Below are 23,843 nucleotides of genomic sequence, written 5' to 3' on the forward strand. Positions count from 1 at the left end.
AATCAAATGTCTTTTCTGCTTTCAAAAGAATAGTTTTAAATTGGTATAGCATTGTTAATACATTTGAAAATATGATAAAAATTGGTTTGTATCTTCCTTTTGACCACCCATTGCAGGAAAAATCCAACTTCTTTTGTTGAAGTGACCTTAAATACAGTGTCCAATAGGGTTCAATAGTTAGCAGAAAGAGGTTTTAGGTGTTTATAAAACCAGTGGAAGGTGTGGAAAAGCAGGCTTAAGCTAAGCCTCCAGGAACAAGTCCCAGAAGTAGCTGCTGAAAGAACCTGTCGCAGTGAAGAAGCAGTAGAAATGGGAAACTTTTGTCTTAACTGCTAGCTGCAGGACACATCACTTGAGGCAGAAGTCTGGCCATTGGGAAGCCACTGCCGCAGCTTGTCTCAAGAACTCTGGAGCAATGCAGTGCTGCTAGGTCTGCACCAGACCCCTTTCCAGGTGACTCAGTGACACATTCACAACTCATGCAAGTGAGTGATTTGTGCAACCTGAGCTTCAGGAAATGTAGTTTTTTGCTTTCCAGAGTTGGCAATGCATTAAGGCACACCTGAAAGAGTCAAACACTTGAGAGAGCCAGTCTACTATTGTAGATTATAGATTAGTTTTTTCAGTAACTTATAAGGACAATTTTTACATGTTCTTTTTCATAAAGCTAACCTGAGTACATAAGCAGAGGGGAAAATATCTAAAGAAACAAGTGGAGCCCTGGCCGGTTTGGCCCAGCGGTTAGAGCGTCAGCCTGCGGTCCAGAGAGACCCGGGTTCGGTTCCCGCTAAGGGCGCATACTTCGGTTGCAGTTTGTCCCCGGCTTTGGTTGGTTTTGTGGGTGGCAGCCACTCGATGTGTCCTTTTCACGTTGATGTCTCTCTCTCTCTCTCTCTTCCTCTCTCTCCCTCCCACTCTATCTGAACAAAAAATGGAAAAAAAATGTCCTCGGGTGAGGATTAAAAAAAAAAAGAGTGTTATCTAGTGTTGAAATGTTTTAATAGACAAAGTCTTATATCAAAAACTAGATTGACTTATCATTGTTCTGGTTGTTCTTCTGTAATACACAGGTATGTACTACACTGCACCACAGTGTGTGTCCCGCTTTGTCCGACCTCCACCATCTGCTCCTGAGCCCGGTCCTCCCTATTTGGATCATTACCCACCCTACCTCCAAGATCGCGTTGTAAATTCTCAATATGGCACACAACCACAACAGTACCCACCTATGTACCCACCACACTATGATGGTCGTCGAGTATACCCTACTCAGTCTTATCCAAGGGAGGAGATTTTCCGAGAAAGTCCTATACCCATTGAGATTCCACCTGCAGCAGTACCGCCCTATGTACCAGAGTCCAGAGAAAGATACCAGCAAGTGGAGGGTTACTATCCAGTGGCTCCTCATCCAACTCAGATCAGACCTTCGTACATCAGAGTATGCTGTATTTTTTTCTTATTACATAGATTCAATTTGATTATTGCTTAGAGTCTTTTTTTTTTTTTTTAAGAAAGCATATCCTTATTATTCATCTTATCATAATTTGAATAGGTTTTTTTGTTGTTGTTTTTAAAATTAAACTACTAAATGGGGGGAAAAGCCCCACCACACTCTCACTAATCACCCTTCTTAGTTTCTGAACCTTAGATGGTTTTATTAACTATTCTAGGTCTATTTGGAAATTATGGTCTCTGGCCAAGAAGAAGAAACTTAAATTTAGCTTTTTGGGAAATCCTGAGATTTTCAGGAGGTTTGTTTTGCTTTGTTTTAAGTCTTGATATTTCCAAATGTTGAGCTGAGTTATACAAACTGTTGCTTATTTAAAATGTGTGCTAAATAAATTAATGTGTCTGAAATTCTTTTCAACTTTTACTAATGTTTGCATTTTCAGGAGCCTCCTTATAGCCGGCTTCCTCCTCCCCCCCAGCCCCATCCTAGTCTAGATGAGCTACATCGAAGACGAAAGGAGATAATGGCCCAACTGGAGGAAAGGAAGGTTATCTCTCCACCACCTTTTGCACCATCACCAACATTGCCTCCTACCTTTCATCAGGAGTTAGAAGTAAGCACATCATTTTTAGTCTTGGTTATCCATTTTTTCTTTATCGGTGGTGTGTCCTGTTTAAGTAATCTTCGCCTATTCTTAAGGTTATGAAAATATTTTCCTATTTTCTTCTAAAAGGCTTACTATTTTATTTCCCATTTACATCTGCAGTCTGTCTAGAATTGATTTTTGTATTCTAGTGTGTTAGGAGTCAAGATCCATATTTCCCCTCAAAGGATATCTCATTGACCAAGCACCATTTAAAGAAAAAGACCATCCTTTTCCCAATGCCCTGAAGTCACTTTTGTCATGGTCAGGTGACTAGATGTGTTTCTGGACTCATATTCTGTTTAATTGATATATTTCTGTATCCTTACACCAACACCACATTGTCTTAGTGTAGTTTTATAACACAGTTTAATATTTGGTCGTGTTTTTCAGTTTTGTTCTTCTTTAAGGTTACCTTTGCTGTTCTTGGTCCTTGAAATTTCTAGACACATTTCAGAATCAGCATTTTGTTGTCCACAGAAATTTGTACTGCAGTTTTTATTAGGATTATATTGACTCTCTGGAATCTGCACTGTCCAGTATGTAACCATTAGCCACATGTGGCTAACGAGTGCTTAAAATGTGGCCAGTCCAAGTCACATGTGCTGTAAGCATAAAATATACACTGAATCTGAAGATTTAGTACCACCAAGATTAAAACACTCCATAAATACACTTCTATTAATTACATGTTAAAATGATAATGCTTTGGATGTGTTGGCTTTAAAAATATGTATTATTAAAATTAATTTCACCTGTATCTATTTTTTTAATGTGGCTACTAGAAATTTTTTAATTACATGTGTAAGTCTCATTATACTTCCATTAGACATTGTTGCTTTAGATCCATTTGGGGAGAAGTGACATCTTTTCACTCTTGAGTCTCCAAGAACATGGTCTTCCTCTACTTACTTGGATCTTCTTTAATTTTTCTTATATGTCATGTAGTTTTCAGTCTTGCACATCTTCATTAAACGTATTCCTAAATAACTGATTTTTAATGGAATTTCTTATTAATATTGAGAATATAGATTTTGTGTGTTGGCCGTTATATTTAGCAGCCTTGCTAAATTTCCTTATTAATTTTAGAATTTAGTGTATTCTTTTGGGTTTTCTATGCACACAGTCATATCTGTCTCTGTGAATAATGACTATTTTGCTTTTTCCTTTTCAATCCTGTGTGTGTTTTTTTTTATCTTGTGGGAGCTAGTTCTCCAGGATAATGCTGAATAAAATATTCTTGACTTATTTATAATCTTTTAGTGAATGAATTCACCATTATATTTGTTGTTTGTTTTTTTGTAGATAGTTTTTATCAAATTAATAAAGTTCCCCTCTTCTTATTTTTATATTATTTATAAATGAGATATGCCCAAGGTTTATTTAAATAATGAGGAAAGTATCAGGATGGTAAAGTTGATTTAAAGAATAGAGATAGCATAATAATGAATGGCAGAAAAGAAAGAATGCTGAAATGAGGTTGCTAGGATAAACCTATTAAAGTACTACAGGGCAACATACCAATAGTTTGGGGATTATCTTCTTTGTATTTCTACAGGACACTGCTAATAGTCATCATGAATGAGTGTCATTATTTTTTTAATGATTACAGGGTCTGTAAACAATTTTAATGTTTACTTCTGACATTTGGTGATAATTTTTTCCAGTCTTGCTAGGGATTTATCAATTTTGTCTTTTCAAAAAACCAGCTCTTTGTTGATCTTATTTATTTATTTCGGTGTGTTGATTGTACATACCGCTTGAGTTTATATATATGTTTTTTTAAGTCAGATATGTTTTCTCATCAGGGTTGCAGTTGATGTTGTATAAGGAAAATGTCTCACATCCTTTGCGTGTAGAATTTATGTTATTCTAAACAACATTGTTGTCTGACAAATGATGAATAATAGGCAGTGAAAAGTGAAGTGCATCAGATCACATGTGATAAACAGTTATCTTCTGGGTCTGTGAAAGTGATCTACTCACTAGAAGTTGTTCACAGTGTCTAGCTTTCCTGTCTAAACACTTTGAATGAATTACCCATAGTAGCCCTAGCCGGTTTGGCTCAGCGGTTAGAGCGTCGGCCTGCGGTCCTGAGAGACCCGGGTTCGGTTCCCGCTAAGGGCGCGTATCTCGGTTGGTCGTGCGGGTGGCAGCCACTCGATGTGTTCCTTTCACATCAATGTTTCTCTCTCTCTGTTCCTCTCTCTCCCTCCCACTCTATCTGAACAAAAAATGTCCTCGGGTGAGGATGAAAAAAAAAAAAAAAGAATTACCCATAGTAAAGTATGTTAATTATGAAGGTCATAACATCTCTTGTTAATGTAATTTTACGTGTAAAATGTAAACATTATGTGATATTTTTGAAAACTATATATTAGAGACATCTTAGAACATTGTTATGCCATACTGTTTTTTAAGAAATATGGAAAGCAATATGATACTGAAAAGGGAGCTAAATTTGGAATCAAACATCTTTGAGGTTTGGCTGTGTCACTCAGTGTGTGATGTTTGATAAGTTCCTTATCCTCCCTGAACCCTGAGGCTCAGGTTTCTCCATCTGTAAATCAAGCGTAGTAAAGCTTACTCCTAGTGATGCAGTGGAGATTAAATGAGACATAAGGCATGTGGCACATAGCAGGCATTCAGTGAATAATAACCAGTTACTGACATACAAAACTATGTACCGTTGACCCTTGAACAACATGGGGGTTAGGGGCACCAACCCCCCTGAAGTCAAAAACCTGAGTAGAACTTTGACTCCCTAAAAACTTTACTACTGTACAGCTGTCTCTCAGTATCTGTCAGAATTGGTTCTAGCACACCCCGCTTTATCAAAATCTGAGGATGCTCAAGTCCTTTGTATAAAATAGTGTAGAACAATGCATTATGGCCCTCTGCATCGACAGGTGCAAAACCCGGGGCTACAAGGGCCAACTGTATATTTATTTAAAAATAACCATGTGTAGTGGACCTATGCAATTCAAACCTTTGTTGTTCATGGGTCAACTGTATTTTTTTTTTAATCCTCAGCTGAGAATATTTGTCCTTTTATCTTCAGATAGAGTGGGAGGGAAGGAAGGAGGAAGAGAGACAGAAAAACATCGATATGAGAGAGACACATTGATTGGTTGCCACCCACACCACCCCAACTAGGGCCAGGGACGAACCGCAACCGAGGCACGTGCCCTTAGCCGGAATCAAACCCGGAACTCATCGGTCTGCAGGCCGATGCTCTAACCGCTGAGCCAAACCGGCCAGGGTGGGTCAACTGTATTTAAACTTCAGTTCTGATCTTAAACAATATACATAGAGTTGTATTAACTTTATACATTGTAAAAATACAGAACAGAAATTTCTCCAAAATCCCATTTTTTATATCACTGTCAGTTTATTAGATACTTCAACTTTCTGTGCATGAACTAACATATTTTTAATAGTATCATTTAGTAATATATTTTCAGGTTTGTGTGTGTTTTGGATTTTTTGTTTGTTTTTTATTTTCACTTAATCAAAATATTATCCTGCCCGTCTTTCTATGTCAGTATCTAAATTTATTTCATTCTTTGTAATAGCTGCATAATACATTATGGTCAGGGGAAAAAGCACTCGTTAGTAGGTCACGTCCCTAAAAAGCCAGCTGTTCCACAGAAAGTTTGTAAGTGGAGGAGAAATGAAAAAGGAGATGGAATTTTGAAAATAGAGGTAGGACCAAAAACAATCCATAAAACAAACAAAAAAGAAATATTAACCATAGAAACAGGAATGAAGCTGTGGTTGCAAATGAGTGATATTTGGAAGCAGCAGACCCTGTGTCACGCCGAAGTCCAATAATGATGATTCAGAAAACAGAAGCTTAGTTTTTAGATTGAGAGAGGCCAAGAGACACTGAAGTGTACCAGTAGCCCCTAGGGATCAGTATAGGTATCTGTGATGAAGCGAAAGCAGTATTGAAATTCTGGTCCTAGCACTGTCCTGGACTGATAGAGCCTTTATTAGATCATCTGTGCTGTCTCACTTGGCCTTGAGAAACATACAAGATAGTGTGCATTAAAGCACTTAGAAAACTGCAAAGCACACAAGCTTGAATGTTGCAATTTTGGTAAAAATATGTTAGACCTAGAATAGCTATTCTGTCATTACATAATTTCAGAACACATCTTGAGAAAACAAAATTAGGCATCTTATTCTTTTCTCTTCACTGAGTCAGCCTCAGAAATAGAATTTTTTTCAAGATATGAATTATTACTATTAAAGAAGTTTCAGTAAAAAAAGTTACCATGTAGAACATAACTATATAGAACATGCACTTACAGAACATTGAAAATAGTTTTAATGCTCTTGTTTACCTGTAATGTTATTGAAAGAAACTTGAGGGGAGGGTTTAACAAAACCAGAGGGCTTGATACCTATTGCTTGTGTTGACTTTATCGAATGAGAAAGAGTCTGACCAAACCTCAAAAATCCTAGCTTGATTCCTTGAAAGATACTGAGATACTTCTTTTATGACCTTCTGCTAACAAAGGTAAAGGCTAAACATCATTCTTCACTTGTTTTATATTCTTTATAGTCTACAAATATCTGTTGCAACAAATCAAAATATCATTATGTTGTTTCCACATGATGTTCTAAGAAATTCCTCCTTTTTCTGTGTTGTTACTCATAGTCTCATTTCCTATTTTTTCTTTTTATTTTTTTTCCATCCGTAGTTATTTGATGAAGACTTGAAGGTAGCTGGGAAATACAAAGGAAATGATTATAGCCAGTACTCTCCCTGGTCATGTGACACCATCGGCTCCTACATTGGAACCAAAGATGCAAAACCCAAAGATGTTGTGGCAGCAGGGAGCGTGGAAATGATGGTATGTATAATAACTAAGCTATAATTAATACAAGTCAAGATAAACCAAATTATTCTGTTACAGTGCAGACACAAATAATTGAGTTTTGCTTAAGAGTTTCAGGCCATATTCTGTACTATGTGATTGAATTATATTTATTAATTAATTATTTTTATCTAAATATATATTTTTTAATCCTTACCCGAGGACATTTTTGCATTTAGCTTCAGATGGAACAGGGGTGGGGGGGTGGAGGGGAGAAACATTGATGTGAGAGAGACATTAACTGATTGCCACCCACACGACCACAACCAGGGCCAGGGACAAACTGCAACCAAGGTACATGTCCTTAGCAGGAACCGAACCCGGGACTCTCTGGTCTGCAAGCCAATGCTCTAACCACTGAGCAAAACTGGCCAAGCTGAATTATATTTAAATTATACTTTTCCTATTGTTTTTTCAGGTGTAACTAAAAATATTTTAACACTTATCTGGACAGAGAAGAACATTTATTATATTTCTGTATAGCTAGCAATTAACCCAGTAGTTGTTTAGAACCAAAATTAAATAATTTTGCAGAATTAATTAAGGTCTTGGATTTCTTTCTTTCTTTTTCTTTTTTTTTTTTTTTTATCCTCACCCGAGGACATTTTTTGTTCAGATAGAGTGGGAAGGAGGGAGAGAGAGAGAGAGAAACATCGACATGTAAGGGACACATCGAGTGGCTGCCACTCGCATGACCAACCAGGGCGGGGGACAAACTGCAACCGAGGTATATGCCCTTAGCGGGAACCGAACCCCAGTCTCTCTGGACCGCAGGCCGACGCTCTGACTGCTGAGCCAAACCAGCCAGAGCAAGGTCTTGGATTTCTTATCCAAGTAAATGTTCACATAAATTACCTGGGGGTCTGTTAAAATGCAGGTTCAAGTTTAGTAAGACTGGGTGGGACCCGAGAATCTGCATTTCTAATGACTTCCCAAACGATGCTGATGCTGCTAGTCCCCACACTGTATACTTTGAGTAGAAAGGGTTTAGCAATTAGATTTCCATTTCTGTTTATTTTGGTACTTATTCTCGGTGACTGGAATCCCTTTGAAAAACCTATGTTGGCACTTATATTATTTTTAAACAGTGTTTTTCTGACTATTGAGTTTTGAAATTAACTGATTGGGTCATGGTGGGCCTTTAAATAAATGAATTAGAATAACAATATTAATACAAATGTACATTTCATATAGTAAGGGTAAATATTTGTCAAGAAATTATATTTGAATATATATATTGACTGGGTCATGATGTAAAATATATTTCTTATTGTGGAATGGTCAGAGGTTTAAAAAGTGATGTTTTATATGACAACCAAAAGCAACTAATAATTTTAGTCTTATCAGTAAGAACATAATACTCTTTTTTTTTTTTTTATCCTCACACGAGGATATTTTTCCATTTTTTGTACAGATAGAGTGGGAGGGAGAGAGAGGAAGGGAGAGAGAGAGAGAAACATCGACGTGAAAGGAACACATCGAGTGGCTGCCACCCGCACAACCAACCAGGGCCGGGGACAAACTGCAACCGAAGTACGCGCCCTTAGCGGGAACCGAACCCGGGTCTCTCCGGACCGCAGGCCGACGCTCTAACCGCTGAGCCAAACTGGCCAGGGCATAATACTCTTTTTTAACCTGGTTACAGAGCTAGAGGAAATTATATTAGAGATCTAAGTGCAGGGTGGATTTCTCATTTTACTTATCAGAATGTGGAGAGTAAAGGGATGAGAGACCAGCGGATGGATCATCAGAGAAGAGCCACAGAAACCAGTGATGATGACCTCATCCCGTTTGGAGACCGACCAACAGTATCTCGGTTTGGTGCCATCTCTCGAACTTCCAAAACAATATATCAGGGTGCTGGCCCAATGCAGGCTCTGGCACCTCAGGGAGCTCCCACAAAATCAATTAACATTTCAGGTAAGGCTCTCAGAGGTGAGCTTTCTAGAGGGTTCACATGCATGACCCCAGCACCCTCCTGCTAGCCATTTACTGTCGGGGCTTCCCGTAACCTCCCAAGGCCGTCATCCTCAGGCTTCTCCATGGAGTTAGCCCTGCAGGAAGGGAATCACACCCCAGGCAGTTAGGGGTACAAACTAAAATTAAATGTCTGTATATGAAGATTGCCTATTTTTTAATAGCTTCATTGCTTTTTATTAAAATAATAATTTCTAGTTGTTTAAAAATTCAAACAAAAGAAAAAATGACTATTGGGAAAAAACATCAGTGCCCTATTACCATATTGGGAGACACTTTTCCAGATAGCTGTGTACACGGCATGCCTGTACACAGGAGAATCAAACCTGCGGATTGTGTCTGCACTACAGTGAGTTGCTCTCTTACAGATTACAGTCCATATGGAACCCACGGCGGCTGGGGGAGCTCTCCCTGTTCCCCTCATCAAAACATACCTTCTCAGGGACACTTCAGTGAGAGGTAGGAATCATTCTTTCTACTTTTATAAACCTTTAAAATTATTCAACTTCTCTTTTGTTTTTCTGGTCAGTATTTTTTTAAATAAAATTTTTTATTTATTCCATGTTTTCTCTCCCACCAAAGGGAGAGAATACCCATGTCAGAAGTGGCCGGTCATGGCAAACCCCTTCCACCTGCTGACAGGGAACAGCTACGACTAGAATTGCAGCAACTAAACCATCAAATTAGCCAACAGACCCAGCTACGTGGACTAGAGGTACCAGCCTATAGATGATTTTTTATTTCAGTTTTTGAAGGGTGCTCAAAGAGATTTTAAAAGGAGGATCTTTTGAGGTATTCTAAACACAAAACTTGAAGGTCTACTCCTTAAAGAGTTATATAGATACCCATTCTTCAGGGAATTGAAACACTTTAGAGTTTAGTTCTGGGACAGTGGGAAATTAGAATTTTATTACCTGAGAATGGAAGACAGATTAAATTTTCCCAATAGGTATTTATCAAAATGTGCTTTAACTTAAAATTAGTTTTTAATTTCTCATATTTCTTTAACTTTTAAAATTTCTCTTATATCCTTTAATTCCCAGCATTTATGTATACATCTTCAAAAAATAGAAGCTTAGATCTTTGACTTTAAATAATAGACTCTGTATAATAATAGCACTATATTAATACTGTTCTTTTAGTTTATAAGTTACTATCTCCTATTATTTGACTCTTACAGTGTTCTTGACAGGTAGGTTAGGCAGGTGTTATTAGTCCCTTTTTTGGTTGAAGTTTATTAGTTTCACAGGTGTGGAAACATGAGCCCAGGTATGCAAACTCCAAATTCAGTGTTGCTGCTAATTCATAGCTTTGTCTTAGTTGAAATTTCTAGACCCATTTTCTGTCCCAGGAGAATATCAGCATAATTTGGACCTTGCCACATATTTAACTTAACTGTGGTTGTGGGTCCTTGCCATTAATGAGGTTTCATTGAAATAAATTACAGGATTTACTTCAGAGAAAATTCAATAAATGAGGGGGAGTAATATACATTTATAGTTGATTTCTCTACGAGCAACTTATACCTAAGATTAAATTTCTGTTCATTAAGTTTAAATACCCTATTTTTTTTCCTTTCAAATGGTACTCAAAGAAAGGGACAGTAACTTACAGTGTCATCATTTTTATTGTGAATACTGAGTGATAAACTGCTTGTGGCTGTGGTCTAGGATCAGGCCTGGCCATTCTGTGCATGGTGTGAAGTGTGTTGAGTTGTGTATGTGCTTGGCTTCATGCATTAGGCTGTTAGTAACAGGCTGATGTTGCAGAGGGAGGCGAACACCCTGGCAGGCCAGTCGCAGCCCCCACCACCACCTCCAAAATGGTCTGGAATGATCTCAAGTGAGCAGTTGAGCTTGGAACTACACCAAGTGGAAAGGGAAATCGGGAAGAGAACCCGGGAACTGAGCATGGTGAGTGTTGTGGGAAAAGAGAGGGAAGGTGAAGGGAAACTTCTGTGTTAGTTGCGTCACAGTACTTGTGGCTGTAGAGCTAGAATCATCCAGAACTATGGAGTCGTCAGCCCAAGGCACTCCAATGAGTGATTAGTGCTTAGAATAAGTCTCACAAAGTTGGGCTTTCATCCTATTTTATTATTTCTCTCCTTGTTCCCTTTTGATTTGAGTGTGTTCTTTGTCTTAGGATTCTTTTTTTTTTTTTTTTTTATCCTCATCCAAGGACATTTTTCCATCTTTTGTTCAGGTAGAGTGGGAGGGAGAGAGAGGAACAGAGAGACAGAGAGAAACATCGACGTGAAAGAGACACATCAAGTGGCTGCCACCCACACGACCGACCAGGGCCGGGGACAAACTGCAACCGAGGTACATGCCCTTAGCGGGAACCGAACCCGGGTCTCTCTGGACTGCAGGCCGACGCTCTACTGCTGAGCCAAACCGGCCAGGGCTGTCTTAGGATTCTTTACTTTGAAAAATGTTTAGGGAAAACAAGGTAGTTAATTGGAAGTTACTACATTTCTGTTAAACATACTCATTAGGGAAGCAGGGAGGTTGCGTGGTGTTTATGATTTTGCCAGTATTCCATCATGTTATATAAAGATGTGTTACCAAATAGCATTCTAGTTTTCATAGCCCTTAAGTTACTGATGATCTGGCTTTTGTTATGAGATGCAATCTATACATTCTTTCTTGTGAAAGTATGTGTATGGATATGCTTAGGGTTTGCTTCATAGTGCACTGACGTTCATTTCCGTAAATTTTGAATCTTAGGGGATTGAACCATTTCCCCAGGTTGCATGTAACTGACTTTATTATTGTGTAGTTTTCACATTTTTTCCTAAGCAAATGAATGGGGTAGTTTCTCTGTTTTCCTTAGGTAGATACTTTTTTTTAAGTCATCAATTACGTGTGATATTTCCATGTTGTGGTATTCTCCCCCTGTTGTCCAGCTTGGGGTGTGAGCAAGTGGGCTGTACTCGGTTGTGATTTTGTGTATCTCTCTCTTTTAGTCTGCCTGTTTCTTTAGTCACTTTACAAAACTAAATGATTTCTGGATCATCAGTTTGTATTATCTGTATTTGATCTCTCTTCCATTAGCACCATTAAATAGAAGCTAAATGAATTTATTTCCTTCTCTTTCAAAGGAGAACCAGTGTTCTCTGGACATGAAAAGCAAATTGAATACAAGTAAGCAAGCAGAAAATGGACAACCGGAACCACAAAGTAAGGTTCCAGCTGAGGACCTTACATTGACATTCAGGTAAAGAAAAGGACATTTTCTTTTCTTTTTTTTTTATCTTCACCCGAGGACATTTTGCTATTTTTTGTTCAGATAGAGTGGGAGGGGAGCGAGAGGAAGAGAAAGAGAGAGAGAGAGAGAGAGAGAGAAACATCGACGTGAAAGGGACACATCGAGTGGCTGTGACTTGCATGACCAACCAGGGCTGGGGACAAAGTGCATCCGAGGTACATGCCCTTAGCAGGAACCGAACCCGGGTCTCTCTGAACTGCAGGCCAATGCTCTAACCACTGAGCAAAATTGGCCAGGGAAAGGGACATTTTCATAGTCATATATTACCTAGTCATGACAGAAGTACCCTAAAAAATTTAATTTGCTTTTAAAAATATCATTATTATGTATACATTGAGAAAAGAATATTTTTACATAAATTTAGAAGTTTAAACATTTGTTCTAGAACAGATCCAAGGTTGAATTATATGTTAAGAGCTAATGGAAATTTTCTGGTTGCATGTTCTCCTTCCCCTTGTTTTTTAATTTATTTGAAACCAATGTTTACATTTTGATGTACACCTTTCCAATGTTTTTAAAGTGTGTGGGCATTTAGCCTCTTCTGAAACCCACCCACCACTCCATCTCCCTGGTTTTAATTTTTAATCCTCACCTGAGGCTATTTTTGCATTATATCTTCAGATAGAGTGGGAGAGAGAGAGAGAAACATTAATGTGAGAGAGACACACCAACTGGACACCTCCCTGACCAGGACCGGGGACCAAACCGCAACCAAGGTACTTGCCCTTGACTGGAATTGAACCCACGACTCTTTGGTTTGCATGCCAATGCTCTAACCACTGAGCAAAACCAGCCAGGTCTGATTTTTAATTTGGTCTATCCCATATCATCTAATAATTCTTTTACAGGTGTGGAAGTATGCATATCAAGTATCATGAACCACCCTGCAGTAAACAATACTGAAGTTAATTTTTTGTATATCTTTAAGTATTTCCTTAGCACATTTTGAGACTTTTGATACATAGTCCAGAGTTGCCCTCTGGATAATATATAACAATAACTGCTAATACCCTGTTGCTTTCAGGCTTGAAATTTGGCTATTTAAATCCATGCATTATTTTTTTTAAGGCTATATTATAAATATTTAAAATTATGGGTTTTACGTCTCTCAGAACTGTCAATCCTGTCTTGTACTGTGAAAGCAACCATAGGCAATATGTAAACAAACAGGCAGACTGTGTTCCAATAAAACTTTATTTATAAAAACTGGCAGCTGGCCCTGGCCAGTGTGGCTCAGTTGGTTGGGCAGCATCCTCTGCACCCGCAGGTTGCTGGTTTGATTCCAGGTCAAGGGCACATGCCTGGGTTGTGGACTCGACCCCCAGTGGGGGTTGTGCAGGAAGCACAACCAGTCAGTGCTGTGCTCTCACATTGATGTTTCTCTCTCTTCCCCTCTCCTTTCCTTTCTCTCTTAAAATCAATAAACTATTCTTTTTTTTTTATCCTCACCCGAGGACATTTTTCCATTTTTTGCTCAGATAGAGGGGGAGGAAGAGAGAGAGAGAGAGAGAAACATCGACGTGAAAGGAACACATCGAGTGGCTGCCACCCACACGACCAACCAGGGCCGGGGACAAACTGCAACTGAGGTACGAGCCCTTAGCGGGAACCGAACCCAGGTCTCTCTGGACCGCAGGCCGTCGCTCTAACCGCTGAGCCAAACTGGCCAGGGCAAAAATCAATAAACTATTCTTTAAAAAAACACCTGTCCTGCCTGGTATGGCTCAGCAGTTGAGCATTTTACCCCATGCATCAAGAGGTCGCTAGTTCAATTCCAGGTCAGGGCACACATGCCCAGGTTGTGGACCCAATCCCCAGTAGGAGGCATGCAGGAGGCGGCCAATTGATGTTCTCTCTCATTGATGTTTCTTTCTCTCCCTCTCCCTTCCTCTCTCTCTAAAATCAATAAAGAAAAAAATTTTTAAATAAAATTAACGGTATTAATTTAAAAAAAAACAACACAAAAACTGGCAGCTGGCTAGCCTTAGTTTGCCCATCTCTGTACTAAAGCATGTGTATAGAGCTGTAAATTAGTTTGAAAGCTCTTCATACAGTCTCCAGGCTGCTGAAAGTACAGCCCTGTTGATATTATTCCACTAAATAATTTTTTTTTCTGCCTTTTAAAAATTCCAACTCCTTTTTTTTTTTTATGTTAACAGTGATGTACCGAATGGATCAGCCTTGACACAAGAGAATATCAGCCTCCTATCAAACAAGACCAGCTCTCTGAACCTATCAGAGGACCCTGAGGGAGGAGGAGACAACAACGACCTCCAGAGAGCAGGAGTTACACCCAGCTCTGCTCCCTAAAACACAAGGAGTCATACTTTTATCTTCTGCTCCGAATCCATTTGTGGGGCGTAGGGATAGAAGAACGATGACTTCTAAATGTTTCTCTGCGAGTGGTCAGAGAAGTCCAGGAAGAGCGCCGGAGGCCATGTGCACAAACACCACTACTAAAAACAAACCCTGCACATAGATCACATTAATGCATTTTTTAATTTAAAAAAAGAAAAAGAAAAAGAAAATTAGCAGTATCTGCAAGCAATTCAGATTAAATTTGTTTTTGTTCTGTGAATGAACTTTATTTTAATAACTTTGGACGCCTTGGATCCAGGGCTTTAAAAAAAAGAAGATATTATATATACACTCTGTTTGATTAATTGTATGATCTTAATGAAGTAGGTTTTTCTTGTATTTTGGTATTATTACATACCCAGTGTATAATTCCTTCCCCGCAATCCTTTCCCACTCTCACAACCCCGTAAATTAAAACACCAGAAGCACCAGCCTTTCCGAGAATTCTGTGGTGCTTGACACACAGAAAGATAGTAACAGACCGGTTATTAGAAGATGTGCAGCAAACCAAGGTTCCCGAGAGCCGTCATTTGGAAGCCATGATTATCTTTTCCTCTCTGGGTCACTACCTTCATGCGTGAGACATGTTTTCCTGTGTCGCTCAAACTTTTATTTTGTTCAAGGGGTGTTTGTTTCTTGTTTTGGTTTTTAACTTTTCGGAGATAATTGCCAAACAATTAATTTTTAAAGGTCTCCTTTCCATGGAATAGATCCTTTTCATTCTCTTAATGTAATTAGAAAGCCGAGCCAGCATCTTAGATTGTTGGTTAGATGTAAATGGAGATTATTTTAAGAATGAACTGTGATTTATCAGCACAGAAAATACACAGTTAGTGTATGACCTATATTGAGCTGATGGTTGGAAATTTGGATCTGTGCTTTTCCAAATTGAACTTGGGCGGAAATCAGAGAATGTTAAAAAAAAAAACAGGACAACCAACCATGTTTTAAAACTACAACACTTAATTTGAACTTAAAATGAACAGAGCCACATTATTTCACTGGATGCATTTGTTTTACCCTCAAAATCCAAAAGTATAAAATAAAATCCCTATGTATTGGGGCTCCTGGCTTTCAGAGATTTGCCTGGATCTTAAGGATAGTTTGTGAATTGTTCAGAGTGATTAGTATAAGTAGGTCATAAGTACCTAAAAGTTAATTTCCATAGACTTGGCTTTACAATATTGAAAAGATTCTTGAAAAGAATAAAGAAGAATTTTTATTATTTAGTTCTGCTGCACATATTCTGATGGCCCATGTCTGTACTGAACTGAGACCTAATAAAACATGTTTAGTAGGGATCATTTGGTATAGTCACCCTTCCCGTCCCTTTGTTTGCCTGATTTTTTAAAATTTCCCTTTCTAGATTATACTACTAAAACAGAAAGCACTGGTTATGTAATAAGTTACTGCATTGCTTTGGTTGGGTAAAAGCAAGAGTTTGTATTTTTCTTGTTTCTTATTTTCTTAACCCTGAACTCCTGCTGAGGTCATAACAACCTCAGTCTAAGCTCTATGTCCATCATACTGTTAACTGAACAAATTGGGGGGAGGGGGGTGGGTAATACAGTCCTGCCGTTGCCTACCAGTAGGAGAGTCCAAACAGAACACTCTTTTGAGTAGCGATTATTTAATTTGCCCAGTCAAGGCACCGTGTTTATATACTATTTCACATTGAATTTGATTATGCCCTACAGACCTGGCTGGTCAAGGATTTGATATACACATATTGGCTTGGGATTCGAGCTTTCTTTTTTATTTAAATAAAAATTTATATATATTATATATATACATATATACATAGCTATATCTGTATATATATTGGGTATGTTTTAAGGATTTTTCTCATGAGAGCAGCTGTTGCGATAAAATGACTGATTGGGAGGTAGAAGCACTGAGAAGAGGAGGCATTTTTTTCATTGAAATTCATATTTCCCTGTTTCAGTAATTACTTTATTTGCTTTTGTGGGGTTTTTTGTTTGTTTTGTTTTGCTTAAAACCCTCTTATACTGGCTCTTGAAGTGTTTATTGTTTTGGAGGAGGAGGAGGAGAGAAACTTTGTATGTCTGACAGAGTCCCAGGACTTCTGATTTCTCTGTATAACCATAAAAGGCAGCGTTCTCGGCCTGCACCCTCAGGTGGCGTGGACAGACCTCACTTCTCCTCTGGACGTGTTAGATAATTCCTAGATTTTAGAAGCAGCGGGTTCAGTTTTGAACTCGAAGTGATTTCTGGTATTTAGAAGGAAATTTAGGGGTATTGATTTTGTTGAAGTTAAGAATAAAAGTAAAATTCCTTTTGGATATCTATTGCAACACCTAATAACGTCTGTTATCCTTGTGTCCTTCAGATGCACTCATTCTTACTTGCACCATTTTGATTTCCCAAACTCGTGGGGACCAGGAATTAACCTACACAGTGTTCCTATTCTGCATAAAACCAGGAAAGCCACTGTTTTGAATTAATTTAAAATAGATTTTTTTTCACTTTTGAAGGTATTTTTATTTGAGGGTAGGGAGCTCTCTTAAATTGTAGCCTTAATTCTCGCTGTACCTCTGAGGCCCACGCTCAGGGAAAGCTGGCTGCGGAGGAAGCAGGGGCGTAGAGTGCTGTCCCCGGGCCGGTGACCCGCCTGCTTGATCAGTGGGCGGGCACTCCACCTCCCCGCTCGCTCGGGTAGCCTTACAGCTCTCCTAGTGCTCACAAGCAGTGTAGGAATTCGATGAAGCCTCCAAAAGTGTGCGGTCCTTTTTCCCTTTTCTTCCTCTCTCTGATGTACTTATGATATGATGAGCCTGTAAGGGGAAGTGGCCTGTTTTAGCAAAAGTGCTTGACTCTTTAACTGCTTTTTTTGGTCAAAATCTATGAAAGGCATTGATTTTTCTGATTTTTAAAATTTATGCCTTTAGAAACAGTTGACAGATTAAACTAGTCAGATAGGAAACCTGGAAATGCAATTTTTATGTTTTCTACTTATTAAAATATTAATTTTTTCTGAAGATGACTGTTTGCTTTCACTGAATTCAAAAGGAAGACTTGGACATCTCAGGTGAACATGAACAATTCTGAAAGGGTTATGGTAAGAATAATAAGCACAGTGATCACTCTTATTTGGATAAAACCAGGATTTTATTATAGCTAGGAATATGAAATTACTTTGGTTATTTTTTTTCCCCCCAAGGGGTCTCTGGCAAAGTGTAGAAAAACAGAATAAAATACCTAGATTCAGTTTCTTGACTTACACATAGTTCTTTTGCCTTCCTGATAGATACTGTCATAAGTCCAGTAGTTGCCCTGTCTTGACTAATTTACAGAGGCTAACGTGACCAAAGATCCATTCCTTGTTAACTTTTCCAGTCGAAAGTTGATTATAGCATACGTTTCTGCTAACATTACTCAAATGATAAGACACTATTTCTAACGCCAGCTACAAATATTCAGCTACTCAGAATGAATACAAACGTATCTGATACAGCATTAATGTGGCAGAATCCTTTCTCCCATTCCTGTCCCTTCCCTTCTCACTGTTCCCATGTGTTTATTCTTTTGCCTAAAACACAAGATTAGTATGATTCCCGTTTGCTTCCTTGAATATATAACTTCATCAGGCTTTCCATAGATCTTCAGGGTTGAACCTCAAAGTTGTTTCTCTTTTTTTTTTCCCGGCCCTTTTCTGTCTTGCAAATACCTGTTGATTTACCCACTGCCCTTCCCAATCTGCAACAGTGACAGTTTGCTGCCTCAAAACAGAGCATTCAAATGAATTCGCTTAGCCAATAACTTCTGTGAAGTTGCCTTTTCTAATGGTGTTATTACTCAGTGATGCACAAATGTGGTATTTGCCCTACTGGTAGGCAAACAAAGGTCTGGTTCAGAATGGTAACCTGCTGTTTTATTTCTTTTCTTTTTTTTTTAAAGGAGAGCCAAAGACTTGTGCTTTACTCTGTTTTGGTTTGGGAAAAATAGTAGCCATTTTGATTGTGAAACCTTTAAGTATTTGTGAGTTGATTGTTGTACTGTGTAAGTAGATTTATCTAAAGTTAACTGATAAAGTTAGCTGGCCTTATAAAATGTAAAAGTAGTGAAAATTCATCAGTTTCTTTTTCATCAGGGATTATCATCTTGTACAATATTATGTGTAAGCGATCCCTTCCCCCCATTTTTTGAGACTGTCTTGTCATGATAGCATTTTGTGTGTTTTTGTTTTTTTAACTTGTGCCCAAAGAACAATCTCCTCTCACTATGGTCAAGTCATGGGACTGATGAGAAATAATGAACTACAGGCTGTATATGTCCTTATATTCAGATTCAGAGAAAAATAGGTTCTTTCACTCAAGAGTATTTGGTTGCCATTACTTGTATACAAATGGTGATGGATGGAGGTCTTACCATCTTTCTTCCACTTTCTTTTTGCTCATTTTAAAGACAGCAGTCTACTGCTGTTATCATTTTACCCGCATGCCCGTTTGCCAGTCTACATTCTCTCTACCTTGGACAGCTGTGATTTTTATATTTATTTGTTGCTTAAGCTCAGCTTTATGAAATTTTCCTGCTGAAACGACTTATTGGAAGTTGTAGGTGGGTTGCAGTTAATTTTTAATTCTTCATTCAACTCTTCTGAGCCACTTGAAAAAGAAAGCTGTTTTTGTCAAAAGGTACTGTTAATGATCGTAAATACCAACTTAAGATTTATTAAGATTTCTTGGACCGCTGAAGATAGCTCACATGTAGTAGAGTCTAACTGATAAGTAATACTAGCTATAATTTTAAGAATAGGGACCTGCCACCACCAGGAAGAAGTACCACCTTCTCACAATTGTTCCCAGTAGGTGGATGTTCAACACTGCACTGAACAAAGTGGGTAAAGAGCCTCGGAAACCCCATCGTGACACAGGGACTTACCTACCACTGGAACCTTGCTTCACAGCCTCTGAACTTTCGCCAACACTGAATTCCCCTACTTCATTCCTGAGCAAACATCCCTCGAGTCATAGCCTTTGTTTTCCCAAGAAAATAAGGCACAATAGCCTGAGAGAGAGCAGTTAACCTCAAGACAATATTGTGTCCAGAAATGTATGATTAGAAAAACGAAATCCTGTGGAATTAGTATACTATATGCTACATAAGGTGAGTGAGTTTCCTGTGTGGAGGTCTCACTGTTTCCGGTTGGTTGGGGTTTATTTTGTTTTGTTTTTTGTTTCACTCTTAACTGGACAGAGCTCACAAGTCTTTGGCATCCATTCTAGGTTGTACACTCAGAGAGCCATCTTATAACTGGAAACTGTTGGGGACCCCCCGCCCCACCCCAGCTGGTGCATGGAAGGGTCAAGAAAAGGATGGAAACAAACCATTGGGTGGACAATTGGTTGTCTGGTTGTTTTTTGTTTCGTTTTTCCTGATTTCAAAAATCATTTATCAGTATAATATCTGAACCACCCTGTAAAATATTCTTTTAATTTGAAGGCATTTTAAGCTTTTGTTTGTTATTTTTACATCCTCTGTTCAACTAGAACACTGCCCTGGGAACCACTTTTAACAGGTGTATTGGCTAAATTTCCCTTGTCCCCTTTCTCCTTTTCTTCCACTTTCTGGGAATGAAAGGAACTTGGGGGAGGGGGTTGCTTTATTCACCCACAGGCCTCATTATCTTACTTTTTGACAAATCTATGACTTTTTGGAACAAGAGCAGTGGAAAAAGTGAATTAAGGTAATGAACAAAACCTTTTACCCACTTAAATATTTTCCAGTTGTGAGATTCCTCTCCCTGTGTGTGGTCTCTCCCTGTTCCCCCGCTGCCCTTCCCCGACTATGGTCAATTTGGTCTGAGGCTCATACCAGTCTCCCCGAGACATTCTGCAGTCATTATCACCTTTTTGGGTGGATTTTATTTTGTTTTATTTTGTGTTTTTAAAAAAAAACAAACTTTTTAATATTGATGCATACTTGCTTGGGATAGAGCTTATGTAATTTACCAATCGTATTGATTGTATGTGATTGTGCCCTGCAGAGGTATATTTAACAAGACAAATAGGTTAATAAAGGAGCCCATGAGATTTGAGTCAGATTATGAATGATTTCATGAAATCACAGTTTTGCATAGTGAAATTTAAATCTGTTGTTAAAAATCAGTGCTAGACTAAATACTTTTTAAAGTTTCTTGCATTCCTATTTTTTTCTTGCCTCAGCTCCCTTTTCGTTCTTGTCTGCGTTCACCACCTGTTCAGAAATAAAAATACTGAGCCTGAAAGTGACAGCTGACTTTTAAATTGCCAAAGTTTGTGAAATTTTACTTTTTCCAATTGTTTCCAACTTTAAAAAAAAGTGAAGACAATAAATGGGTTGGAATTTCATAAGGTGTGAAAATGCCTTAGCATTTGGCAAATCGAAACCTTGTTTGAAGACTTTATTTCCTGGAAGTTCTTTTGGAATAGGGAGAAGAACCCCCTTTGAAATGAATCATTTTCCTCTCTTTAAAATCTGTTTAGAGTTCCCGTTTTTTAAGTAGCCTTCAAATCAAGTGTGGTGGAAAAACAAATAGTAGTAGGAAGATATTTAGGGCAGCAGAACTCAGGGTCTGAGTGTCCACTTGTTGCAGGTTTTTGAGAGGATCGGGCCATCTTTTTCAATTTAGTGTTATTTGTGTGCATGTTGTTTATATCAAAGATGCCACATTTTGTTAAAATGCTATCTGCTTCCTTTATTACCTTGGAAACTGACTCAGCCTCATGTTGCTCCTAATTAGTGTTTAGGGCTCCCATGAGTTGCAGATAAAAGGATTCTTTTAACAAGGAGAAGGAGGTGATTCACCTTTTGGTTTGTAAATATATGAAAGTGTCTACAAGGTCTTTATCTGCTTTCTGTCAGCATTTATATTAAATGATAACAAGGAGAAATGTGTAGTCTTTTTTTATAAATGAGTCTGCCATCTTAGTCTAACCATAGGATTCATTTCTTACACCTGTTTTTCTTTTTAGGTGAAAAATAGAGAAGTAGATATTGTGCACAAGCAAACACATACTTCTTGTAGCCAGTTTTGCAGAGACATCATGCGAGTTAGTCCAACCCTAAATACACGACAGTCCAAATTCCCCCATTTGTCCCAGAATGATTGCACACTAGGAATGAAGCGGTGGTTCCGAGACGCTAGGGTCGGTGTTCATGGGGCTTCGGGGCTAACATCCCAGGTCCTGGCTTTGATGACTTCCCTTACGTTCAGGACCTTTCTATGGTCAAGCAACATGAACCTGCTCCAGGGACCTTCCTGATAATAGTTTTTATCTTTTCATTCTTTCCTCTAATTGGCATGAACCCCGCCCCCCCCCATCAGTCATTCCTTGCAGTTAGAGGATAATGTAGGTTTACTTTTTCTTAGAGATCACTGTAAATATAAGAAAAAAGGGAGGGGAGGGAACTAATCTTAATTCAAAGAAATGAGATGCAGGAATCAAATGCAGCACATATACATTGGATTCTGATCCCAACAAACCAAATGTACAAAGGCATTTTTGGTGTAACTGGGAAGTGTGGTTTGACCAAGTATTGAGTATTCGCTAACATCAGGGAATGACATTGTTGGTGACATAATAGCAACATGATTATGTAAGAAAATTCCATATTTTTTAAAGATGCCTAAGTGACAATGACTAGATTTCCTTTACAATTATTAAATATCTTTTTTTTAAAATGCATTACCAGTGAAGGTTATTTACTCCTGCCAACATTTAGCAGTTAGGTGCCCACGGCTACCATGCCTGACCTCAGAAGAAGGGCAGAGTAGAAAACGTTCAGAAGGTGTGAAGGATGGTAAGTACAGAAACCATCCTTGGATGTTAGAAAGTCTAGACTGGGAACTCCACACCCCGTTCTGCTGTCTTCCCCTTGCCCAGGCCTCCCCTGCGCACGGCAGTAGGGTGTCTTCAGATCCCGTAGACTGAGATCGAATCAACTGGTTTGTGTGTGTGAGCACTTCGATCCCAGGAACCAGCTAATCTGCATGTCCCTTGGTATGTCCCTCTGCTGTCCAGCGTGGCTGGTGTGGAACACGAACGCACCCACCACAGTGTTTGTGGAAGTGACTCACTGAATACTCCCTGCATGTATGACCCTGTCAAGGACAGAGAGAAAACTATCCACCCTCAAGGAGCTGAGACTCCAGTTACAGAACTAGACATGTATACAGTTTAAAAACAGTTAATGGTCATCTACAACGGATGGGGCGGAATTACCAAAGAATTACTCGACCACGATCCTCAGAAGAGAAGAGCAAGGAGCTGTGAGACCACACAGGGAGATGGGCTTTGCGCTGGGCAGCAAAGGCCTTCCTGGGGCAGCTACGTTAAAGGTAAGACGTGTGAAACAGGGTGGGAGGGATGGGAGGAATGTGGGAGACAGGATGTATGAGCACCGTGAATGAAGAGAGAACCTGGGCTAGAGCAGAGGGAGGGGACAGTGCTTGAGACGAAGCCACTCAGGCCACAGGGGCCTGTGGGCCATGCTCAGGTGCTGGGATTTGACTCTGAAAGTAAAGGGGATCCTGGGAAGGACTGTGAGCAGGGATGAAGGGGTCAGATCAGTGCCTCTTGATTCGCATTTGTTGGCTCGCTTCTCTGTTACTGCTTCTGGAGACTCACGTGCACACGGTTCCCTGGGGACTTCGGTGAAAGTGTAGCTGCTGTCGGGCAGGTCTGGGGCGCCGGGGCCTGAGCCATCTCACACTCCAGGTACCATGGTGCTCTCTGTCCCCAGGACACACTGAGAGTCTGGGTTCGGTTGCAGTTTGTCCCCGGTCCCAGTTGGGGTCATGTGGGTGGCAACCAGTCAATGTGTCTCTCTCTCTCTTCCCTCTCTCCCTCCTACTGTATCTGAAGATAAATCCAAAAATGTCCTCAGGTGAGGATTAAAAAAAAAAAATCAGATAATGTCCATGTCTTTTTTTTTTAATCCTCACCCGAGGATTTTTTTCCGTTTTTGTTCAGATAGAGTGGGAGGGGGGGAGAGAGAGAGAGACATCGACGTGAAAGGGACACATCGAGTGGCTGCCACCCGCACAACCAACCAGGGCCGGGGACGAACTGCAACCAAGGTACGTGCCCTTAGTGGAAACCGAACCTGGGTCTCTCTGGACCATAGGCGGAAGCTCTAACTGCTGAGCCAAACGGGCCAGGGCTGTCCATGTCTTTTTGTTTTCCGGAAATAGAACAAATGATCAGGACAACGTTGTAAAGACCATCCCAAAGTAGCTACATTACATAATGTTAAGAGG

At 39.3% G+C, this 23,843-nt stretch overlaps 1 protein-coding gene across 3 annotated transcripts in view; it reads left to right on the plus strand.

Moving 5' to 3' along the window:
• Positions 1–14,794, plus strand: part of RC3H1 (ring finger and CCCH-type domains 1) — a 37,907-nt gene extending 23,113 nt beyond the window's left edge. For 2 of the 3 annotated variants that reach the window (XM_036272067.1, XM_036272068.1), the window contains exons 11-19: positions 1,071–1,438; positions 1,893–2,063; positions 6,803–6,955; positions 8,686–8,899; positions 9,325–9,415; positions 9,539–9,671; positions 10,699–10,869; positions 12,057–12,172; positions 14,383–14,794. In XM_036272067.1, coding sequence (XP_036127960.1) covers positions 1,071–1,438; positions 1,893–2,063; positions 6,803–6,955; positions 8,686–8,899; positions 9,325–9,415; positions 9,539–9,671; positions 10,699–10,869; positions 12,057–12,172; positions 14,383–14,533 — 1,568 coding nt within the window. In that variant the 3' untranslated portion in view covers positions 14,534–14,794. The remainder of the gene's footprint in view (positions 1–1,070; positions 1,439–1,892; positions 2,064–6,802; positions 6,956–8,685; positions 8,900–9,324; positions 9,416–9,538; positions 9,672–10,698; positions 10,870–12,056; positions 12,173–14,382) is intronic. The other variant, XM_036272070.1, reaches the window with a different exon arrangement.
• The last annotated feature ends 9,049 nt before the right edge of the window (positions 14,795–23,843 follow it).

The sequence above is a fragment of the Molossus molossus genome, unplaced genomic scaffold (genome assembly GCF_014108415.1).
Source record: "Molossus molossus isolate mMolMol1 unplaced genomic scaffold, mMolMol1.p scaffold_m16_p_20, whole genome shotgun sequence".
Lineage (NCBI taxonomy): Eukaryota > Metazoa > Chordata > Mammalia > Chiroptera > Molossidae > Molossus > Molossus molossus.